Raw genomic sequence first — 22,452 nt, forward strand, 5'->3', positions numbered from 1 at the left:
AACATGCTTAAGATGACAGCTGGGACTGTTAACTGCTAGGCCTTATCACTGCCATCTGTAAACAACTTGAGTGCAAAGCTTGCATCACTCTTTTCTTCCCACTTTTCCCATGCCTAACAGAAAAAGTGACTCTATTTGTAACCTTGGCAGTGTGTCAAGTCCTTCAGATCTTTAGAGACAGAAAATGGGTTAGTGATTACCTAGGGCTGAGCCAGGGATAAGGAGTAACTTTTGGGAATGATGAAAATGTTCTAAACTTAGATTGTGGTGTTGCACAACTCGATATATTAAAAACCTCTGAATGGGTGAATTTTAAGGTATGCATGTTATATCTTAGTAAAGACAGATGTATTGTTTAATGTTCTTTAATTTTAGAGAGAGGGGAAAGGAAGAGGAGGCGGAGGAGGAGGGGGGAGGGGGGGGGAGAGAGAGAGAGAGAGAGAGAGAGAGAGAGAGAGAGAGAGAGAAACACCAATGTGAGAAACATCAATCAATTGCCTCCTGCCTGCATCCCAACTGGGAATGGAACCTGCAACCTGGGTATGTGACCCAGAATCAAACCGGGACCTTTTGGTGCACAGAACACTGAACCAATTGAGCCACACTGACCAGAGCAAGATAGATGTAATTTTTAAAAGTCCTTCAGACACAATTCCCCTTTAAGGAAGTTGAATCTGGAACTGCTGTTACCAGGAATTTCTCTCCCTAGATGTTTCTGGAGCCCACACTACCCGATTTGCATCAAAAACACTCGCAGTAGCCAGCTCCCTTGAGATTGCCTTCCCACCCACCATGTGCAGAGCACTTCTGTTCATTTGTCCTGCACCTGCCTTCACGTTTTCAAGGAAGGCTCATCGGTTGTGTGGTGGCTGCATCCTTGGACACCATGGCACCTGACCTCTGGGGTCTCTTCTCCTGCTGGCCTTCACCATTTTGTGGACTCCCAGTTCTGTGACCCTGTGCCCATAGTGATCTTGGACTGCTGCTGCAGGCCCCTGAAAGGGGACAATATTGGGAAGGTACAGGAGAGGAGAGAGGGAAGGCCAGAGGGCCTAACAGTCCTTCCCAGGATCCCCCTCCAATCTCTAGCCCAGAAGCCCTGGGGCAGGAAGTTGCCATTTCCCTCACTAAATGCCCTTGTTGTCACCCCATGCCCCTAGATCCCCAGACACATGGACACGGGACACCCATCCATCTGAGGGACGTTTAATGTAGCTTCGGTTCAAGGTATAAAACACAGGGCAGGTGCTAACCCCAGGAAAGTCACCTGCCACCCTGTCAGCCCCCAGAGCAGTGGAGCAGTGGAGCAGTGGCCCTGGCTCCATTCCTGTTTGGGAAATGTCAAAGTAGTCAGTGTCTCCCTTCCTTAGAAAACCAGACCCAAGGACCTGAAAGGTCCAGAGTTGGACACAGAGCAGCAGAGCCTCAGAGTGACCCTGGCTAAACAGCAGCCCTGACCTGAAGCCTGGCCTAGCTCCGTGGCCTTAGTCCTGGAAAAGGAGGCGCTATTACCCCAATAACTGGCAGCAAACGGAAGGAGATAAAGCAAGAAGTGAAGACAGATTCCCAATGCCCTAAAAAAAATTGGTTATAAGTAGCTGACGTAACAGGGCAGCAAAGCCCGAGGTTGAGACCTGCTCCACCTCCAACCCAAGCCCTCTGAGGACCAGCCCCTTGAGGAACCTCACTGCCACTTGTCCTTGAGCTGGTGCTAAGGAGGGGATCGGGGCAGGAATGGCCAGTGTCCGCTGAGGAATGATGCCCTTGCACTGGGGGGCAGGAAACTGCCTAAAGTGCCCCCAGGAAGACCCTCTGGGGAAGGGACATCAGCAATCCAAGACTCTGGGCCTGGTCCCTAGCTCTGGACTGGGTCTTGAGCCAGGGTTAGGGTCTCACCAAAAGGGGAGGTGGCGGGCGTTAGAAGCAGCGGTGGTGGTGAAAAGGGCCCCTTTAAGGACCAGCCCAGGAGACCCTTCTGACCTGCCCTTAAGGAGCCCGGTTGCTACTTCAGTCCAGGCCCCTCTAAATGTCAGGCTGAGTGGGCTCCTCTGCCCTTTGTGCGGGGACTTCCCACAGGGACTCCAGCCTCCTGCTCCCCCTCGAGTCCCTGGGCTACAGCCGGCCTCCTCTGTTGAACTGGATGCACCAGTGAGAGCTGGCAGTGCCTGGGCTAAGATGCGACTGGTCCTCATGTTGCATGAGGGGCTGCAGCTCCTGTTGCCGGGGGAGGTCAGCGCTGCTCTCACTGCGAGAGCGGCCAGCCTTGGCCAGGCTCGGGGGAAAGGCGAAGCTAGGGCGCGGGTCAAGAGGGGCCTGGGGCTCTTCAGCAGCCAGCGGGCAGGGAGGCAGACGCGTCACAGTTGGGGCCTGGGTGCAGGACGGGGATGCCAGGCTCTCCAGGGATGAGATGCTCTGGTTCCAGCCCTTCTGCATGTCCACGGGCACGATCTTGGTGGTTTCCGAGGATACGTAGACCACCAGGTCCCCCTGACCACTCTTCCAGGGTAGCTCCTTCTCTGCACAGGTTGGAGACGGGGGGATGATACGTGGACTCGGACACACCTCAAGGCTCCCTGGGAACAGAGAATACACACACACTCAGTACCAACACAATGGAATTCTCAACTCTACATTTTCATCAATAAATTCATTCCACGGTTGCCATATTACATCCACTTGTGTGATCATTTGATGAATGCCTTGCTGAAGAGAAGCTCCACACCTGGTTTTTACTCTTCACTGTATCCCCAGCACCTAGCACAGGGCTGAGCACATAGTAGTTGCTCAACAAATACCTTTTGAAAAATAAAAGTAACTAAAGCAAGAGAAAGCATGAGCCAGGCAGGAAAAAAGCCCCATCAGTAATCAGCTCTCACCCAACTTGCAGTCTCCTGCCAAGCCCCATCCCAGGGTGAGATGGCAGCGAGGGTGAGGAAGATCTCAGGGCTCCAGCCAAAGGCTTTGCTGCTGGGAGCCCTGTCTGAGCACCCACCACAGCCCTCTGGTGGGACAGAGCCCAGGAGTGTGAGCTCATACAAACCTAATAGCAGACTAAAGCCGTGCCAAAAAGGAAGTGCCAGAGCACAGAGGACATGAGCTGAAAATCCCAGAATGCTGGCAGCCAGGATGGAAGGCTCAGCCCCTGTAGGACAGGAAGTCTGAGGTTCTGAAAGAGAAAACCTGGGAAAGAGAAGCTCTCTGGCCAATGTCAAGTACAATGCCTTGCAGATCAATATGTGTCTGCTCATTGATAAAGTCCTGAGCAGCCCAATAAACTAGACTAGATTGAGTATATTATAAAATGTACTGATGCTGTGATTGAAAATAAAACTGCCTCCCTGGAGAGACCTGAAATAGTAAATTTTAACAACCACAATGAAATTAAAACAACAAAAACTTTCAGTGTTCACCTTTGGACAGCAGGGAACTAACTCATGGTCTGAAAACTGATAAACAAAAGGGAACAAATCAAGCATTTATCCATCCTTTCCTGTATGAACTATATCGCAAAGTAACTAAGTAATTGATGAGAGGAAGTTGCTTAATAATACAGACCCCCCCCCCAAAAAAAAATAAATGTAGCATATCACCATTGTGCAACCCCCAGTGAAATGTTGGATCTGGTCGTGATCATCAGTGGCTGCTAAGACCAGTCGATGAAAAGCTGACAGGGAACTTGATAATGGAGGGTTCAGGGTAACAGCATCTGAACCCAGTGGTCAATGTTAACTTGACAAAAAGACGACTGGGTGGTATGTTCCTGATGTGTTGCAATAGGAAGTACACCAATACCACCTATAAAATATTTTTACCAAAAATTTAAAACTGAAATCTGATCTAGATGTAATTACCAGTTTAGAGGAAATATAAGATAACTGAGAAAATGAGACAGAATCTAGATACACAAAGTTAGAGAAGTTGCGGGAGAACATACAGGAAGAAGGGGTCAAAGGGTGGCCAGGAACCACTCATTGAATGAAATAATTCCTTTTGTTTTTAAAGATTTTTACCAATAAAAATAAGTAAAGGAAATATAAGGGACAGTGAAAGATACTAAATGACACTTTTGGGATGCAATTAGCAAAATCCCGACAAGGAAAGACTATGGAACAAAACAACCAGGTTATTTCAATAAATACATTGCAAGGGGGGAAAAGATAGGTGGCAGAGGTTTGGGGGGAACCTATAAAAACTTGACACCATTGACATGTTGGCACAGATCCTTCTCCGTTGTGGGGACTGGCCTGTGCATTGTAGGATGTTTAGCACCACCCCTGGCCTCCGCCCACTCAATGCAAGTACACCCCTCCAGTCGTCACAACACAAAATGTCTCCAGACATTACCAAATGTCTTCTAATGGCAAAAATCCCTCCACCACCACCCCCCTTGAGAACCACTGCTAAACGTTAAAAAAGGCTTTTCGACTGAATGCAATATGTGGGCCTTGTCTGGATTTTTATTTGAAGAAATCTGTAAAAAACAAATATTAAGACAATCAGGGAATTTTGAACATTGACTGGATATTGGATAACCACGATTTAAAATTTGATCATTGTATTATGGTTGTATCTTTAAAGAAGAATCCTCATCTTTTAGAGATATATGCTGGAGTGTTTATTGATGAAGTGATATGATATTGGAGATTTGCTTCAAAAGAACCCATTGAGTCCATCCAGTATGGCTCAATGGTTGAACGTCAACCCATGAACCAGGAGGTCATAGTTCGATTCCTGGTCAGGGCCATGCCCGGGTTGCAGGCTTGGTCCCCAGTGTGGGGCATGCAGGAGACAGCCAATCAATGATTCTCTCTCATCATTGATGTTTCTATCTCTCTCCCTCTCTCCCTTCCTCTTTATGAAATCAATAAAAAATACATATATTTTTTTAAAAGAATCCAGTGAATAATGATGATATAGATGAAATAAGATTGGTTAGAAGTAGGTAATTCTTGAAGCTGGGTAACAGATCAATAGGGGTTCATTTTACCATTTTATCTAATGTATATTTTGAAATTTTCTATATAAAAATTTTTTTAAAGACACTTGAGGGTGCTTGAGCTAACTAGCAGTGATATTTATGAGTGGGTTAGTTCTCCACATATGGAAACAAGAAAATAGTGTTTTTTAGCCACAATAATCCCATTTCTATGAATTCAGGCTCCAACCTCCAGAAAGGCTGCCACCCTCAACAGGGGCTCTACCTGAGGGCAGGTGTGCTGAGCATGGGTCACAACAGAGCCAGGTATTAGCTTGTCACCTCATGTTCCTCCCCAGACTATAAAGGGAGGCAGCATGGCAGTGAAAAGGCTGTGGGCTTTGGAGTCAAATTCTGGACCTACTGTGGGATACTGGACAAGTCCCAAGTTCTGGTTCTCTGAGCTGTTTCCCCATCTTGGTCGCTGTGAGGGTTGAATCAAATCATGTCCGTCAGGTGTCTGATATAAAGGCGATGCTCAGTAAATGCCGGTTGGTGAATAAATGAGTGAATGGGGAAAGGGAGTTGTCTGGAGTAGAGACCATGAGTGAAAAGGGAGAGGCCAACTGCACAGCTCAGCTTGCTCCAGAGGAGAGGGAGGCAGGGAGGATGCCCTTACCTGAGACCTTGCCCTCTTGCAGAACCTCACTGGTGGCCCGAGCCACAAAGATGATCCCCTCGTCGTCCTTCTCCGTCTCAGAACTGTCGCTCTCCTCCTCCTCCTCCTCAGACTCCACGGTTAAGATCACAGCAGCTGGAGAGGGACAAGAGCTGAGTCGGATGGCCAGCCCAGCACCTGCCTCTTGGTACTGCACAAGCCAGTTCCTTCTCCACCCAAGCAGAGCCCACAGCTGGCAGAGGCACCTGCTTCTCCTCTGGCTGCTTCAGCACTGGCCTAGGGGGTGGGTGCTTGCAAGGAAGGGAAGTGGAGCTACAGATCCCAAGGAGGCAAACTGGGCAAGCAGAGTCCTCAGAGGAAGCCATCAGGGAAGTCACACTTTCTAGCTTTCCCATCTTCTCCTCTCAGCCCCAGAGCCCATCAATTGAAAACATGAGCATTTGGTCCGGCTGGTATGACTTAGTGGGTTGAGCATCATCCCATGTACCAAGAGGTCCCAGGTTCGATTCCTATCTTTCTCTCCCTCTCCCTTCCTCTCTATCTAAAAATCAATAAAAACATTAAAAGAAAAAAACATGAGCATCTGGAGAGCTGGAAGGGCCATCAATGTTCAGCTCATCCTGGTTTTGCAGATGGGACACTGGGCCACAGGGTCCCCCCATCCTTCAAGGCTCAGACCAAGCTCTCCCCTTCTCCATGACACCTTTTCCAAGTCCTCAGGGCCTGTAACCTGTGGTTAGCTATCAGACACCCCCGTCACGAATCCTATATAATGAAAGCCTAATATGCTAAGTGTCCGACCGTTCATTCAACCATTCGACCAGTCACTATGATGCGCACTGACCACCAGGGGGGCAGACGCTCCGACTGGTAGGTTAGCTTGCTGCTGGGGTCTGGCCGATCAGGACTGGGCGAGACAGGCCGGACACGCTCTGGAGCCCTCCCGAGGTCCCTTCCTGGAGGGCCAACCTCCCGCAGTCCCTCCCCAGCCTGCTGGCCAAGATTGGCCTGATCAGGACTGGGCGAGACTGCCCTGTTCGCCCCAATCACCCCAATTGGGGACTGGGCAAGCCGGGGCTGGACATGCCCTGGAGCCCTCCCACAGTCCTTTCCTGGCCCTGATCATGCACTGGTGGGGTCCCTTGGCCTGGCCTGCACCCTCTCAGAATCTGGGACCCCTCGGGGGATGTCGGAGCCGGTTTTGGCCTGATCCCCGCAGGCCAGGCCGACGGACCCCACCAGTGCACGAATCCCATGCACCAGGCTTCTAGTAGTCTAATAACTGCTTTGAACACATCCAGCTTTAAAATCAAGTGTGCCCATCTAGTGCCTGAAGGGAAGCTATGGCACTGAATACAGCACAGAGTAGATCCTCTGGGATTCTAGCTGATGGGTCCCTGCCCTTTCCCTACCCCTCCCATCCTCAGCCTCCCTCTCCCCCCACTCCCTGCTTGCCTGTGTCCCGAAAGCCCAGGTCTCCAGGAGATTTCCCATTTGTAGCTGCAGTGTTAGCCACACCATTCTTCTAAGAAGCAAGAAAAAAAACCCTAAGCCTCTGGTCCTGGCTCCAACCCCAACCCTGTTGTCTTCCTGACATAGCAGGGGATGGAATCTGTGTCAGTCCCAGTGGTTCCACCATCCCTGGGTCCCCCCAGGCACATGTGGAGTCTGAGTAACCCATACCCCAGTCTGGGCTGAATTAGGGACTTATGGAGTTGCCCCCTCCAAGGAATCTGCCTTTCTCCTGCTCATTTCATTTCTGGTAGGAAGTCCTGCTGCCTCCCAGCAGGTGACTGCATGGCCAAGAGGTTGATCTCCCTCTGAAGGCCTCACCTTGCCCTTTGGGGGTTCCAGGAAGATGCAAAAGGGAACCCAGACTGCTGCTGCCACTAAGTCCCTGAGTATTATCCAACTAGGGGTCTCCCTGGGCTGGACTCCAACACTTGGGGGGCTCAAAACTGCATGCCGTCAGTCTCCAGCCCCAAACAGAGGTCCCAAAGAAAGCACGTGCCTTCTTGCAGCCAGCCTTGCGGGGTCGTGGCTTGCTCTTGGCGAAGCAGATGTTGTGCTTGGTGGACTTGAAGGACTCCAGCCGCCGCTTCATGTTCTGCTGGAAGACCTCCTTGTCCTGCCGCTCCTGCGCGTCCTCCAGGATGAAGTGGCGGCTGCAGCTGGCTTTGTACTGGCAATGACAGCCCGACCCTGCCATGAGGCTGGGTGCCTTGGCCACCCACAGGAATCCCAGGCCACAGCCCCATGGTCACCAGAGGCCCTGCCAGCCCAGTTTTTCAAGAACAAAACAAAAAAATATAATAGGAATCCAGCCAGTCTGTATCTTCAGTTCACTGGGGAAAAACTTTCCTTTATCCCAGAACCTATTCCCCCAAATCTGGTTTCCCCTCTCCACTACTGCCCTTCCCCAATTCTCTCTGATTTAAAGTGACCAGAAGCAGGGGGTTCCTGTGAGACCATGGGGGACACTTCTTTCTTTGCACCTCCAGTTATGAACCTGTCCACTTGCCTGGCTCACACGCCCCCTTCTGGCTACACAGGATTCTCTCTCCAGGTGGAACTCTCCAGCTAGCCATTCCTACAACTACCTCCATGACACCTCAGGCAGCACTTTGAACTCCCATATCTCTCTCTCCTGACACCCCGAACCCTCTCAGTCCAATGCCCAGTTCAGGACTAATCCCATCAACTGCTCCTTCCAACTCCTTCTCATAAAAACCCACTACACACTCACCTCAGACTGCCCCCATCTCTGCCCTTGGCTCTGGGAGTCTTTTCATTCTCTAGTGGTAATCTCCCAAGTACTTCCACCATGTTCCAGATCATCTTGCCTTGCCTCCCATTCCTAGTCTGTCCCCTTTCCTATACCTCACATTTCCTGCTTCCCTGAACCAATTCTAAGAGCTCCCTGCAAGTCTCCCATCTGCCCTCCTCTACATACTCACCCAGAGGTGCCCCTCTCTCGGGGGTAAAGGGAGGGGTCCTTGCTCTCCAACCCAGCCTCCGCTTTGCTCAGCTCACTCCTTGCTTCCTCCATCAGTTCCCTGCTCCTATTTCTCCCTCTCCTGCTTCTTCAATCCCTCCCTCACCCCTGCCCCCTTACCTCCTTGAAAAAAACTTTTCCATTGACTCCACTGCCTCCCATTTGCTGCCAGACTTTTATACTTTGATTGACACTTTCCCTCATACCCATTATTCCCTTAAATACCAGAAATACAACTTCAGGGTCTGCAGCTCCCCAGTGCTACCTTCTCCCTGGTCACTATGCCATGGCCCCTAGTTAAGCGCTGGCCTGACCTCTGTGCAGCAACCAGTCCCACTTCTGCCCCAGGTGTCCAGGACACCAGCTGCTACTCCTTCTCTCTCCTCCTTTGCTGCCCCCCCCTTCTTTTCCTCCATGTGCATTCCTAACAGTGTTGTCCTTGGCCTTCCTCCGTCCCTTCTAAATACTCTCCCCAGCAAATGTATCCATTCTTTCAGCTTCAGTTAGCCCAGGGAAAGAGATCTGTGGTTAACACCAGCCATCAGACTAGCTGCATTTGAATCACCAGGGGGAGGTATTAAACACAGAGATTCTTGCCTGGCCAGTATGGCTCAGTGATTAAGGTTCGACCTATGAACCAGGAGGTCATGGTTCGATTCCTGGTCAGGGCACATGCCCAGATTGTGGGCTCAATCCCCAGTAGGGGTATGCAAGAGGCAGCCAATCAATGATTTTCATCACTGATGTTTCTATTTCTCTCTCCCTTCCTCTCTAAAATCAATAATATGTATATATACATATTTTTTTTAATTTAAACACACAGCTTCTTCATTGCATTTCATACTACAGAATCAGAATCTGCAGGAGGTGAAGTCAGGAATGTGTATTCCAGCAAGCTCCCCAGGGGATTCTGATGTAGCCAGGTGAGGAAACCTGTGATAAAGACTGCTTCCAAATCTATCTGCAGCCCTTATCTCTCTCTTAAACTATAATCTTACATTTCTAACTGCATACTAGACACTCCTGTCTCTCCTTGATGATATTTCTGTGGAGAACACGAGGAATTATGTATTATGTTATGGTATAACTAAGCGGATTCAGAACTGGTTGAGTAACCATACCCCAAAAATGCTTGATCCATGTCAGTTTGGAGGAAAGTCTTTAGTAGGATGCCACAGGGCTCTGTCCTCAGCTCTATCCTGTTCAACATTTTTATGTTGACTTGGATGAATACAGAGTTAACAGGCTTAGCAAATTTTCATAAGATGTGAATCTGAGCGGATATTTGGTGGCAGACATGGGATCCAAACGATGGAATGATGGGCTAAATCAAATAAGATGACATTTAACAGGGATAAGAACAATCTTACTCCAGTTTCTTTTTTTTTAATTACGTAAGAACAGGTTGGACAGACCCCACTGACCAATCTTACACACACACACATCCATAGACAACCAATCATTATGTACATCCTGATGTGATAGGTAAGAAACACATAGCATACTTATTGAATGTTCCTGGAATATGACCACGCCTCTCGACTTAATTACCAGGAAGCATAGAGGAGGAAGGAACAAATTAAAAACCACCACTGAAATATAATCAGCAAAATCTGTAAACTGGAAAATTCTCTGAGACAAAGTATCTAGTTTCTTCAATCAATAAATAACAAGGGGATAAAAGGAGAAAGAAGGAAATATTATAGATTTTTTTTTTTAAATAAAGAGACAAATTTACCAAATGCAATGTGTGGACTTTATTTGGATCCTGATTTAAACAAACCATCTGGAAAAAGATATTTAGGAACACTGGATATTTGATGTGAGAAGGAATTATTGTTAACTATTATAAGTGATAATGGTAGTATGTTGTGTGTTTTTTAAGAGTTCTTGCACGTAGATACATACTGAAATATTTAGAGATGATATATGATATGATATGATATGATATGATATTATGGAATTTGCTTTGCGACAAAGTGTGGATGGGGTGTGGGGGTCCAGAATATAAGATTAAATAATGCATTGATAATTACTGGAGCTGGGTGATGGATAAATGAGTGATTTTATTCTCTCTAGTTTTGTGGATGAATAAAATTTTCCATTAGAAAAAAGTAAACAAGACCGGCAGGCATGTCTCAGTGGTTGAGCATTGGCCTATGAACCCGGAGGTCATGGTTCGATTCCCGGTCAAGGCTTGATCCCCAGTAGATAGGGGTATGCAAGAGGCAGTCAATCAATGATTCTCTCTCTTATTGATGTTTCCATGTCTCTCCCTCTCCCTTCCTTTCTAAAATCAATATGTGTGTGTGTATATATATATATATATATATATATAAAATTTTTTTTAAGTAAACAAAATAAATTAGATGAGATAGGGTTAAACACCCACTGAAGAAGACACTGGGGTTTGTCTGATTGTAAGGACAATACGGGGCTGCAGGGTGGTGAGCCAAAGCTGGAGGGATTCTGGGCTACCAGAAAAGAATGACAAGTTCTAGAACTGGAAAGGTAAGAGAGGCTCCATGCCCTGCCACAGCTAATGGCAGCTAGAATTGCACCTTCCATTGTGGGCCTGTTTCTATGACCAGAGAAGACACAGCAGGAAGAAGAAATGCTGGCCTCAGGGCAGAAGGCCTGTGGAAGGGAACTGCCTTGAAACCTTTGAAAATATATTCTGTAGCGCTGCGGGGAGTTAAATCAGGACCAGTGGGAGCAAGTTAAAAGGAGGCCAATTCTGTCTCAATGGTAGAAACAGCCTTGACTGTTAAAACTGCCTGAAATGGTAACAGCTGGCTTCCCATTTCAGGAAAGTTCAAGGTAATGGCTTGCTGCCCCCTTCTGGGGCTGTGACAGGTTCCCTCCAGGATGAGGATGGGCCTTTCTAGCCCCCAAACTTCACAACCTGCACCGGACTAACTCACATTACCTAAAATGGATGTCTGCCTTCCCCGTGCTAAGCTGGTCCTGTAGGCTTTTTCAGCACTCCTGCTTCTGTCTGTGACTGACCCCATCAAGCCCTCTGGTCTCGATCTCCTTTTCTCCCCTCCAGGGCCAATCACCCAGTCCTATGCTCCTCTCCCTCCCACCACCCAGCTCTAATCCAGTGTTGCACTCCAGCCTCCTGACTAACTCACTCAGCCTCTCAACTGGCTCACACAGCCTTTCAACTCACCCCCTCCTATGTGATCTGCATTCTGCTACCAGAGAAGATATCTTTAAGCAGTGCTTGTATCAGACCAACCCTTACGCAAAAAAGAAAAGCTGAAAGTTATCACTGACAAGATGAAGCCCCCACTCTTCAATTGGGCATCTATAACTCCCCACAGCTGGTGCCAACCATCTCTTGAGCCTGCGATCATGGCCTCCTCGGATCACCCTCACCCCCTCAGAACTCTTACTCCCTGGCTGCTCTCACCCTTCGGCGCGGCTTGTAGAGGCCTCCACAGAGCAGATGGTGCATCACAGCATCCTCACGGTCCCGGCCACTACGTACTGTGTCAATCACCTGCAGATCCAGACACGCTCCACTGCCACTCTCCCTCCTGCAAGAGGCAGGGCACGCACACGCTGGGGAAGGGCCCAGAGGCACAGGCCAGGGGAAGGGCAGAAGCCTAGGTGCTCACAGACTTCCCCAGAGGTGGTTCAGAGAGAGGGCCCAATGGAGAGGAGCTTGAGGAAGGGGAAACAGGCTCAAGGACTTACAGCAGGTTGGTGACAGAGGTCTCTGCCACAGAATTTCGGCTGGGCATAGAGGGCAGCGTGAGCCCGGTGGAGGATAAGACGTGGCCTCCCTGGAGGGACCAAGAGAAAGGTCAGATGGCAATCAGATTGAACGTGTCAGAGGGCAACAAAAAAAATAACAATAGTTAACACATTCTGTCCTTTTGATGCTCAAGGTTCAACTTTACCTAATGAATCCTCAAAACTCTGTGGCATGGGCACTCTTAGTTCCACTTTCTTACAGTTGAGGAAACTGAGGCTCAGAGAGTGTAAGTGACTTACCCAAGGTCACAAGCCTAGTGATAAGCATTGAACCACATTGGAGATGAGATAGGGTTGAACTGTCACCAGAGTTTAGCTGATTCCCACCTTTCTCTGCTGTCGGCCAGACTCCGAATGTCAGCATCAGGCCAGGCTGGTTCCTGCAACTGCCACTCCACAAGACCATTGAGTCTGCTAGGAATGCCTGACTTCCTGCTCAGGGCCTGTCTGCTGTCAGTCACCCCTTGCCGCCTTGCCCTCCTGGCCACCTGCTCACCCACCACAGGCTGCAGACCCACCTGGTCCACGAAGCTGATGGCATCCCGGATGTTGAGTCTGTAGTATACATCCCAGATCTGGTCCCGGATGCGGTAGGCTGACCGCCGCATCAGCAGCTGACTCAGGTACTTCTTGTCAAACTGCTCCCACCTACAGAGGATGCCAGGCCCGGCCCTGAGTGCCATTCCCATGGCCCGGCCAGCTGGCCCTTCCTCAAATGGGGCAGGGACACTACCAGTGCTGGCCTGGCTCTCTTCGTATGGGCCTCAGTCAGGAAAAATCTTGAAGCTAGTCATTGCTCTTATGGAAGTTATTGTGTTATGGGAAAGCCTGCCACTAACTGAAGTTAGTACAAATAACTGTAAAACTGCAACTGTGACAAGAACTACAAAGAATAATTACTGAGAGTGATAGGGATTTGTCCTAGCAGGGAGGCCAGGGACAGCCTCCCCAAGGACTTGATGGCTGTGGTGAGATCTGAAGGATGAGCAGAGATTAAGCAGGTGAAAGGGAGGCGAGGCAATGTTCTAGCAGAGAGACCTGCATGTGTAAATGTCCCAGTGGCCAGGGTGGGAGAAGCATGGTGGGTCCTGAGGTTCTGAACCAGGATCCATGTAATTAACAGGCAGATGGTCAAAGACAGAACAGAGCACAATGAGGTGAAGTCCAGTAGGTGCCAGACCATGCAGGGCCAGGCAGGCCTCACTGGGGGGCCTTGTCTTATCCTGAGAGTACTGGGATGCCACTGAAGGGGTTCAGGCAGAGGTCACCCAGCCTGAGCCCGCTGTGTCCCTTCTCAGGAGTGTGGCACATCCCCCATGCTGCCCTGGCTGGTGGGGCTGCTGCTGCTGAAGGAGCCTCGGGGCAGCTCCCTCACCTGTCCCTCCAGTAGTGATAGCCATGGTGCCCCACAACGTCCTCCACTGCAGCCAGAATGTGGTCAAAAGTCTAGAAGGGGGGTGGGTAGGGGGGACTGGATCAGGACTCTGCTCAAAATAGGAAAAGGGAGAGAGGGACAGGTGGAGGGATGGGGTTCTGGTACCCACGTGTTCATGCAGCTCCTGGTTCAGGGTAGGTTTGTGATGCTCACTCCTCTTCACTTTCAGCCACTTGACCAGTGGCTTGATGGTCAGGCCCTACAGACAGGCAGCAGGTGAGCCCTGCCCTACCTAGTTCCCTGATGTGTTTCCCTCCCCATAATTAGGCTTCAGTTTCTGTATCCTGACCTCAATGCATTCAAGGTCTGGGAAGGAAGGCCCTTGTACCCCGCCCCCAACAGGAAGAAGAGCCCCTATCCCAAAGGCTCCAAGCTTCCCCCAGGACCTGCCACACCCTCTCCCAACCAATCTTGTGGACTCTCCCACCTGCACGATGACTGTGAAGAAGACCACCACAATAGTAGTGGCCACAAAGTAGTCCTTAGCAGGGACCTTGGTCTTGTCCAGTAGGATGACGAGAGCGAAGGCCACAGCCCCCCGCAGGCCCCCATAGGACATCACCACCTGGTCAATCTTGTCCAGAGGGACCAGCCGGAACTGATTCAGCACCCACGTCTGCAGGACTACACCTACAGCAGGAGGGAGGCCAGTAGGAGCAGGGGATTGGGAGTGGAGCACACTGGCAGTGGATGGCACCAAGTATCTGGGCTAACGTCTGACGGGCTGGGAGGGGATAGCAACAAGGGAAGGCTTAGGAATTGACAAGGACGTGGACTCAGATTGGGAGATGAGCTGGGGCTGGGGCAGGAAGGAGGGTAGGAAAGCAATACCGAGGGCTCGGAAGAACAGGATGAAGAAGAGAGTGCCCAGCACCAGCCCGGAGTCCCAGGCCCACTTAGAAGAGTCCACAGCTGAGATGCCAAGCAGCATGAAGATGACCGTCTCAGCGCAGCTGGCTAGAGTCTTCATTGTGTATTTGACAGTTGTGCGTGACTTATGGGAGATGTTGGCCTCCACATACTTCTTACAGCCCAGGCCACACATAGTCACCCTGGGAGAAGAATGGAGAGACAAGGCAAGTGAGAAGGGGTCGCAGGAGGCACAGTTCTGGGGTCTGAACATGCTACAGGAGAGGGTGCGGCCCATCACAGGATGTCACACTCTCCCGGCCAGGAGGCATGGAGACCGTCCAAGAATAGCTAGAGGTGGTCCTAGGATAAGGGTTCATATCTCCAGGCTTCCTGCTCAGTGCCTCTTGAAGGGGTAAGTAGAAGAAACATGCTCTGAATAGCACACTTTCTGAGGCACCTTTGGAACTGCTGTGGCCACCCCAGCCAGTGGCACCAGGCCTTGAAGCCAATTCCACCTCAGCCTACACCCCAAAGAGCACTTCAGGAGAGGAAGATTGGGTTCTGGGGTCCCCAGGAAAGTTCTGGAGGCGGATCCTGGAACATTACCTGAGGTTTATTGTCTCCCAAGGGGAGTTTGAGGCTCCCACTACCACAAGGGCTGAGGGGGACCAATGGACTCCTCAGGGCCCTGCATCGGTCCATATAAGGGCCAACCATCTCCAATGCCCCCTCCCACCTGCCTGCCTGCAAGTTCCCCAGGACTCACGCAAGAATGGCGGAGAGGGAGGCCATTTCAGCAGTGAGGTAGGCTGCATAGGCGAGGAGGAAGACCAGCAGTGGCTCGATGATGCGGACCCGCTTGGTGAAGCGTGTGGTCAGGGCCAGGAGGAAGGCAAAGACTAAGCCCACGGCTGCCCCGCCCAGACTGACCACAAACAGGGAGGCTGGGGGAGGAGTGGGTTGTCAGCAAGACCCCTGGACCAAACCCGGGCTGACAAGACTTCTGCCTGGCAGGGAGTGGAGGAGGATGCCCACTGCACTCCCTGGGGAGCAGGATCCCAAGAAAGACCCTCCTTCTTAGGTTCTCAGGGCCCATTTCTCCTTAAAGGAGGGAAGGGAATGAGGCGGCCTGAAAAACCTCCTCTGTCCCTGATGCAGTGGGGACAGGAATGCAGCAACCCAGGGGAGGCAGACCTGCAGTGCCAGCTGAAAGTGGGGAGATACTGACCGACTCCCTTCAAGTAGTCAGTGGCCTGCACGTTGGCGGACCCCATCTCCACAAAGGAGTTGCAGACCTTGTACAGCACCTGAATGAGAAAAGGAGAGTTAGGAATGAGGGGAAGGCAGCAACTAGGACTGCTGGGAGAAGGTGAGCGCTAAGACTGTATGTCTTCCCCAGGGGACCTGTGGTGGGGGGAGGGTCTGAGCCTGCTCATACACCCAACTAGTCAGAGCGGGAGGCCCTGGGATCAGGAATGGCAGCCAGCTGAGCACTCTCACCACGGTGACTGCATCATTGAGCAGGGACTCGCCAAAGACGATGATGAAGAGAGTCTCGTTGACATGCACCTCCTCAAAGACAGCCAGCACAGCCACGGGGTCCACTGCTGAGATGAGGCTCCCGAACAGCAGGAAGTCCAGCAAGCCTGCCTGCACTCTAGGGGCTTTCAAGGGACAGATGGGGGACAGTAATTGGTGATGTACGGAGTCTCCTGCTGCATTCCCTGTGACAAGCCCAATCTCCACCCCAGTGTTAAAACAAGGACACCCAGAGAGGACCTGGGATGATAGAGAGCATCAGCCTGCTCATCAAGAGACTTAAGCCTAAGGCCTGGTTTTGCCACTCACCAGCTCTGTGATGTTGGCACTGTCATTGTCACATGACCTCTTAGCCATGCCTCCTCCTGTGCCTACCTCACAAGACTGCTGCAAATATCAACCTAAGAGACGGCTAAGAAAGCTCTATGTAACCTGAAAAGCTGAAGTGGCACTGACAATAAACACTGCAGCAGCAGTAATCATAACCACCAGCAGGTGGAAACTGGCTGCTGACTGGCTTTATTAGGGAGAACAAAAGAGCGTGCTTTCTCCCACACCTGTGGTTCTCAGCCTAAGGGATGTGACCCTCCCAATTCTCAGCAGGAGGGAGAGAGGCTATCCATCTATGAGGGCTGAATATAGTATGAAAGGCACCACAGGTGAGACTTGAACATGTCAAGTCTCTGTGAGCCTCAGTTTCCTCATGTATCTATTGGGAATAATAACAGTATTTTCCCCACAAAGTTCTTCATTTAGCCAGTGCCTAATGCATTAAAAGTACCCTATTATTAAGATTATTATTAATATCAGGTCTCATGTCCTCCCTTCCTTACAGCTCAGGGAATTCACTGACCCATTAGGAAAACCAGGTTGGAGTCCTCAAGTGAAAATTGCAAACTTTTCCTTGCACCTTGGAAGAAGGCTGAATTACCAACATTCAGAGTTGAATGAATTGGGGCGGCGGGGGGCTGCAGGAAATGAGGAAGAAGGGAGAGGAAGAAGGGAGCAGGTCACAGCAGCCTGAATGCAAAGAGCCTCAGTAAAATGGACCTCTCCTGCTAATCTTAGACCTGATATCAAATAAGTTTAAGGGCCTCTATTTCTTCATCCATTAAATGGGATAAATTATACCTCAACAGGGCTGCGATAATGAGTCAGTGGGATAAGTAAAGCGAACACCCAGTGTAGTATCTTGCATTTTGTGAATGTATACTATGTATTTATTAAAAATAATAATATGAGTCAGGATGGTAAGCCCTCAAAGGAATGGTGAACTGTGCCTCCGGGGAACAGGGCTGGCAAGTGGCAGAATGGTAACAGGGTAGGAGGCAGCAGAGTGGTGACACAGGCTTCCTATCCACGGCAGCCCACACACAGCTGGGAGTCAGGGCCCTGATTATCTGTCATGTTGTAGGAGCCCAGATTCAACTGGCAAAGACCTAAATGAAGGCTTGAGGGCCCATCTGGAGCAATGCCTTACACTCCAGGTGGGAGGGACCCAAGATGGAGCTCTCCGGTATGGCTCTTGCCAACATGGGATCTCCAAAGCTGGAGGAGAAAAGAGCTGGGTGATGAGTCTGGCAAAGCCTCCCTCTGCCAGCTCAGGTCTTAAGAGTCACTCACCCACAAGTCCAGCCTGCTGCAGGCCCCAGAGGGCAGCACCTGTTGTGAAGGCATTCCAGAGTGTGCCCACCACGGCATAGGTGAGGATGGCACCTAAGTTGTCAAAGAGCAGCCGGCTAGGCATGAAATAGCCTGAGTCTAGCACGATAGGAGGCAGAAGGAAAAGGAAGAAGGTGCCTGGCTCCAGCTGGTACTCAGCTTTCTTGGCCACAGCCAAGACAATGCCTCCAAGCACCAGTCCCAGTAAAATCAGCAGGCAGCTCTCAGGGACCACGGACGTCACCTTCCGAGACAAGTGAAACACTGCAATGCAAGAAGAGGGCCAGAAGTTTCAGCTCACAGGACACACACACACACACACACACACACACACACACACTGGCCTATAACCTCCCAGTCTTAGGTTATCCAAGGTCAGGACCCCTGACCCTGAGACCAAGGAAGGAGAAAAGAAATGCAGGTTAGATCTCCAACCTTCCAGGCTACAAAGTTGTCTATTTCTTGGTGCTCCTACCATGGTAACCTAGACCCATGGTCAGCAAACTGCGGCTCTCGAGCCACATGCGGCTTTTTGGCCCCTTGAGTGTGGCTCTTCTTAAGCTTTAGGAGTACCCTAATTAAGTTAATAACAATGTACCTACCTATATAGTTTAAGTTTAAAAAAGTTGGCTCTCAAAAGAAATTTCAATCGTTGTACTATTGATATTTGGCTCTGTTGACTAATGAGTTTGCCGACCACTGACCTAGACCATTGCTTGATTTTTCCATTTCCAGAATTCCCCCTCCTTGCCACTTCATTTTCAGGGGACCTCACCTTTCTCTGATTTCCCTTATTCATCATCATTATTTGAACCTCAGCAAATGCTACTCAATATACTTTTATGTATAACATAGATGTAAAAATCAGGATCCGGCCCGTTTGAAATGAATAAAACTAAAAAAAAAAAAAAGACCATACCCTTTTATGTAATGATGTTTACTTTGAATTTATATTAGTTCACACAAACACTCCATCCATGCTTTTGTTCCGGCCCTCCAGTCCAGTTTAAGAACCCATGGTGGCCCTCAAGTCAAAAAGTTTGCCCACCCCTGGGCTAGAGCGTCGGCCTGTGGACTGAAGAGTCCCAGGTTCGATTCCGGTCAAGGGCATGTACCTTGGTTGCAGGCACATCCCCAGTAGGGGGTGTGCAGGAGGCAGCTGATCGATGTTTCTCTCTCATGGATGTTTCCAACTCTCTATCCCTCTCCCTTCCTTTCTGTAAAAAATCAATAAAATATATATATATTTTTAAATCAGGGCCTCTGGAGCCAGGCTACTTGGGTCCAAAGCCTGGCTCCTGTATTTACTAGTTCTGTGACTTTGGTGAAGTAAATAACTTCACCTCTATGACTTTCAGTTTTCTCAAGAATAAAATGGGAATAAAAACAGTAATGATCTCATAGAACTGTTGTGAGTTTTAAAATATGACAATCTACTATATTCATTATAGTAAGCACTCAATAAATGTTACCTATTATTACATTACTGTGTCCTGTCTCCCTAACTAGACCATAATGAATATTATACCTCCTAGGAGCACTATGCTAGTCCAATGTGCTTTTCATTAAAAGACTCACCAAGGACTCAGCAGTTTAAAAAGTATTGGGTTTAACAATCAGAAGATCTCCAATTCTTCTGTCTCTATCACTTTCTAATTGTGTGATCTCAAGCATATTATTTAATTTATCTGAACTTCAATTTCTTCTCCTATAATATGGGGGAAATACTCATTACACCGGGTGAGGATAAAATGATATAGTGGGAACGTGCCTAGTAGGATGTTGGATAAACAGCTGGTTCTCAAATGTTAATTAAGTATGACTCTGGCCCAGCCGGGTACTGTAGCTCAGCGGTTGAGCGTCGCCCCAGGAACCAAGAGGTCACGGGTTCGATTCCCGGTCAGGGCATATGCCCAGGTTTCGGGCACGATCCCCAGTGGGGGGCGTGCAGGAGGCAGCCAATCAATGATTCTCTCTCATCATTGATGTTTCTATCTCTCTCTCCCTCTCCCTTCCTCTCTGAAATCAATAAAAATATATTAAAAAAATAAAAAATAAACATGACTCTGGGGCAAAATAATAACAGATCTGTCTCTAGGAAAAGAGAAGGTGGTATGAAATGGGAGTCAAGAACGGGGTTTGCTGCCAAAACCGGTTTGGCTCAGTGGATAGAGCGTCGGCCTGCAGACTGAATGGTCCCAGGTTCGATTCCGGTCAAGGGCATGTACCTGGGTTGCGGGCACATCCCCAGTAGGGGATGTGCAGGAGGCAGCTGATCGATGTTTCTCTCTCATCGATGTTTCTAACTCTCTATCTCTCTCCCTTCCTCTCTGTAAAAAATCAATAAAAATATATTTAAAAAAAAAAAAAAGAATGGGGTTTGCTGAGAAGTTCCACTTCTACCTTTGCCTCTAAAATAAGTTCTCTCGGCTTTCTGTTGGTCCCTGAGGCCATGAGTGAACACCTCTCCCCATGCAATCTCTTGGGGTGGTGGGTAGTGGGGTAGGCCTCCATGTTAGCCTGTGTGAGATTCAATGCCAAGACAGTGCCCTTTGGGAGCCCCTCCCCCAAAGGACCTAGGGCAGTTCCTGGCACATAGTGGGATCTACATAAAGATTGTTGAGCCTGGCCGGTGTGGCTCAGCTTTTGAACATCAACCCAGGAACCAAGAGGTCACTGGTTCAATTCTGGTCAGGGCACACGCTAGGGTTGCAAGCTCAACCCCCAGTAGGGGGCATGCAGGAGGCAGCTGATGGATGATGTTCCTCTCTCATTGATGTTTCTATCTCTCTATCACTCTCCCTTCCTCTCTTTACAAAAAAAAAAACAACAACAATAAAGCACATTTTTAAAAAAGATTTGTTGAATAAAGGGTGTGGGGGGATCTCCTAGCAATGAAGCTGGAGGAGGGTATCCCAGAACATTCTGCTTATCTTTCGCCTCCTCGCTTTTTTTTTTTTTTTTTCACTGATGCAATGGAGGCTCTCTTCTCCTACCTCCAGAGGAGGTGTCATCCAATCTAGGAAAAGCACTATGATTTATGGGGGAAACTACAGTCATTGCCATAAGCCTAAGTAAGACAGGAACTCTCCTACAGCTCACAAACTTCTCAGCAAACCCCATTCTTGGCTCCCAAATCTGAGGCTCCTCTCACCTTGCTCTCATTGCTGCCAGGCCCTAAGCGAACTTCCGTCATAGATCTCCCACAGGCTACCTTTGGTTCCCCCCTCTCTTCTCCTCTAGGAACCCCATTCCATTCTCATCTCCAGAGCATGCATCAACCCCAGCAATTCAATACCCATCACCGAAGCCTGTTCTCTGACAGAACTAGGCTCCCTGACAGCATTTAAGGCCCCCATTTTCCATTATCAATGGGCTGCCACAGCAGAGTGGAGAGTTCTTCAGTTCCTGCCGAGCCTCCCTCCTCTCAGCAGTGTCCCTGGGGGAGGAGGGGGCAAATCCTAGTCTATGTGATTCCTACATGTACTGGTGAGATTGGAGTACAGACTGTGCCAGCATAGATGGGGAGCGAGTAGCAACACAGCTATAATTAGTCACCCCCACAGCACAGTCTGAACAACAGGGAAAGGGAGGAGGGTCTCTGGTGGGAGGAGGGACCACTGGCTGCTCCGAAGTAGGGAGGAGGGGACAGGGGCTAGGGAAAGCTGCACTATTCAAGGAAAGGATTCTGAAGCATAACCTTCAATGTTGTGTAGACTGAAGGAGGTCGGGTGTAGGGAAGCAGCTAGTGCTGGCAGCACAGAATCAGGCCCCAATAAATGGAAGTTTCTTATGCCCTGAAGTGGGAAGAGACTGCAGACCTGAACTGGAAGGGCTGGGGAGGGGTCCCACAGCTAGGCACAAGGAGACCTCTTTCGGGGACTAGAGGGAAAGTGACAGTTTAGATTCCCGAAAGAGTGGGACACTTGGACCTGGTCTCCAGGGACCAGGATGCCTGGGTTTCCCCCAAGAACACCACCCCCTCAATGTCCCCTCAGGTCCTCACCACTGCCAGCGGTTTCTGGGTGGCTGGGGACTGGTGGAGAAGGGAGACCTGAGGGCTGACTGCAAGGGAAAGAGGGGTGCAGAGAGGGCAAAGGAGTCCAGGGATGGGGACGTAGAGAGCTAGGGCAACCCCTAGAAAAGGCAAATCCTCAGAGCTCCCACGCAAGGAGGGAAATCCTCCAGAGGCAACGCAGGAACTCCGTGAGAGCCCGGATTGTGGCATCGCAACCCCAGCCCCAGCCCCGTGCAAGAAGCCGGCCCCGGTTTGGGAACGGGGGGCTGGGGGCGGGTCCGCTGCCGGCCGGCACTCGGACCTACGCACTCACCGATTTTGGCCAGGCTGGCCACCAGGATCCACAGGGCGACCAGGTAGGGGGCCTCCACTTCGTGCCACTGCCAGCGGAAGAGCACCAGCCCTGGGAGAGGCTCGCCCGGAGACCCTGGCTCCTGGGTGGGCTCTTCGGTCGCGGCCGCCCCCGCCAGGGGCAGCCCGAGCAGCGGCAGCGCGGCGCGCAGCATCCTGCCGCCTGCCTCGTCGCCTTCCCGGCCCCGCGCCGCCGCCGCCGCCGCCACCGCCTACCGGCCGCCCCCGCGTCACAGGCACG

General features: G+C 50.2%; 1 protein-coding gene across 4 annotated transcripts; it reads right to left on the reverse strand.

Annotated features, from left to right (window-relative positions):
* Positions 1-560: 560 nt before the first annotated feature.
* On the reverse strand, positions 561-22,381 carry SLC9A5 (solute carrier family 9 member A5). Of its 4 annotated transcripts, none has more exons than XM_070398955.1 (16): positions 22,174-22,381; positions 17,804-18,106; positions 16,142-16,305; positions 15,870-15,948; positions 15,408-15,450; positions 14,621-14,841; positions 14,217-14,419; positions 13,899-13,988; positions 13,730-13,800; positions 12,873-13,002; positions 12,295-12,383; positions 12,008-12,134; positions 7,606-7,776; positions 7,050-7,119; positions 5,595-5,729; positions 561-2,573 (listed from the first exon to the last, which is right to left on the reverse strand). In XM_070398955.1, exons 1-16 carry the CDS (start codon positions 22,364-22,366, stop codon positions 2,113-2,115), a joined length of 2,550 nt encoding a protein of 849 aa, XP_070255056.1. In that variant the 5' UTR covers positions 22,367-22,381; the 3' UTR covers positions 561-2,112. The 4 variants fall into 4 exon arrangements, with proteins under 4 accessions (XP_070255056.1, XP_070255055.1, XP_070255054.1 ...); XM_070398954.1 differs by having other exon boundaries at positions 7,050-7,116; positions 15,408-15,585; XM_070398953.1 differs by having other exon boundaries at positions 15,408-15,585.
* Positions 22,382-22,452: the final 71 nt, after the last annotated feature.

Source organism: Myotis yumanensis, unplaced genomic scaffold (genome assembly GCF_028538775.1).
Source record: "Myotis yumanensis isolate MYYU_CA2020_CCGP unplaced genomic scaffold, mMyoYum1.0.hap1 SCAF_18, whole genome shotgun sequence".
NCBI classification, from domain to species: Eukaryota; Metazoa; Chordata; class Mammalia; order Chiroptera; family Vespertilionidae; genus Myotis; species Myotis yumanensis.

Coding starts and splice junctions, on each gene's coding strand:
- SLC9A5 (XM_070398953.1), bottom strand. CDS start 22,366: ATGCTGCGCGCCGCGCTGCCGCTGCTCGGGCTGCCCCTGGCGGGGGCG. Junction 13,003..13,729: donor TATCACTACTGGAGGGACAG/GTGAGGGAGCTG, acceptor CATCCTCTGTAG/GTGGGAGCAGTTTGACAAGA. Junction 5,730..7,049: donor CCTGGGCTTTCGGGACACAG/GCAAGCAGGGAG, acceptor GTCCCTCTCCAG/CTGCTGTGATCTTAACCGTG.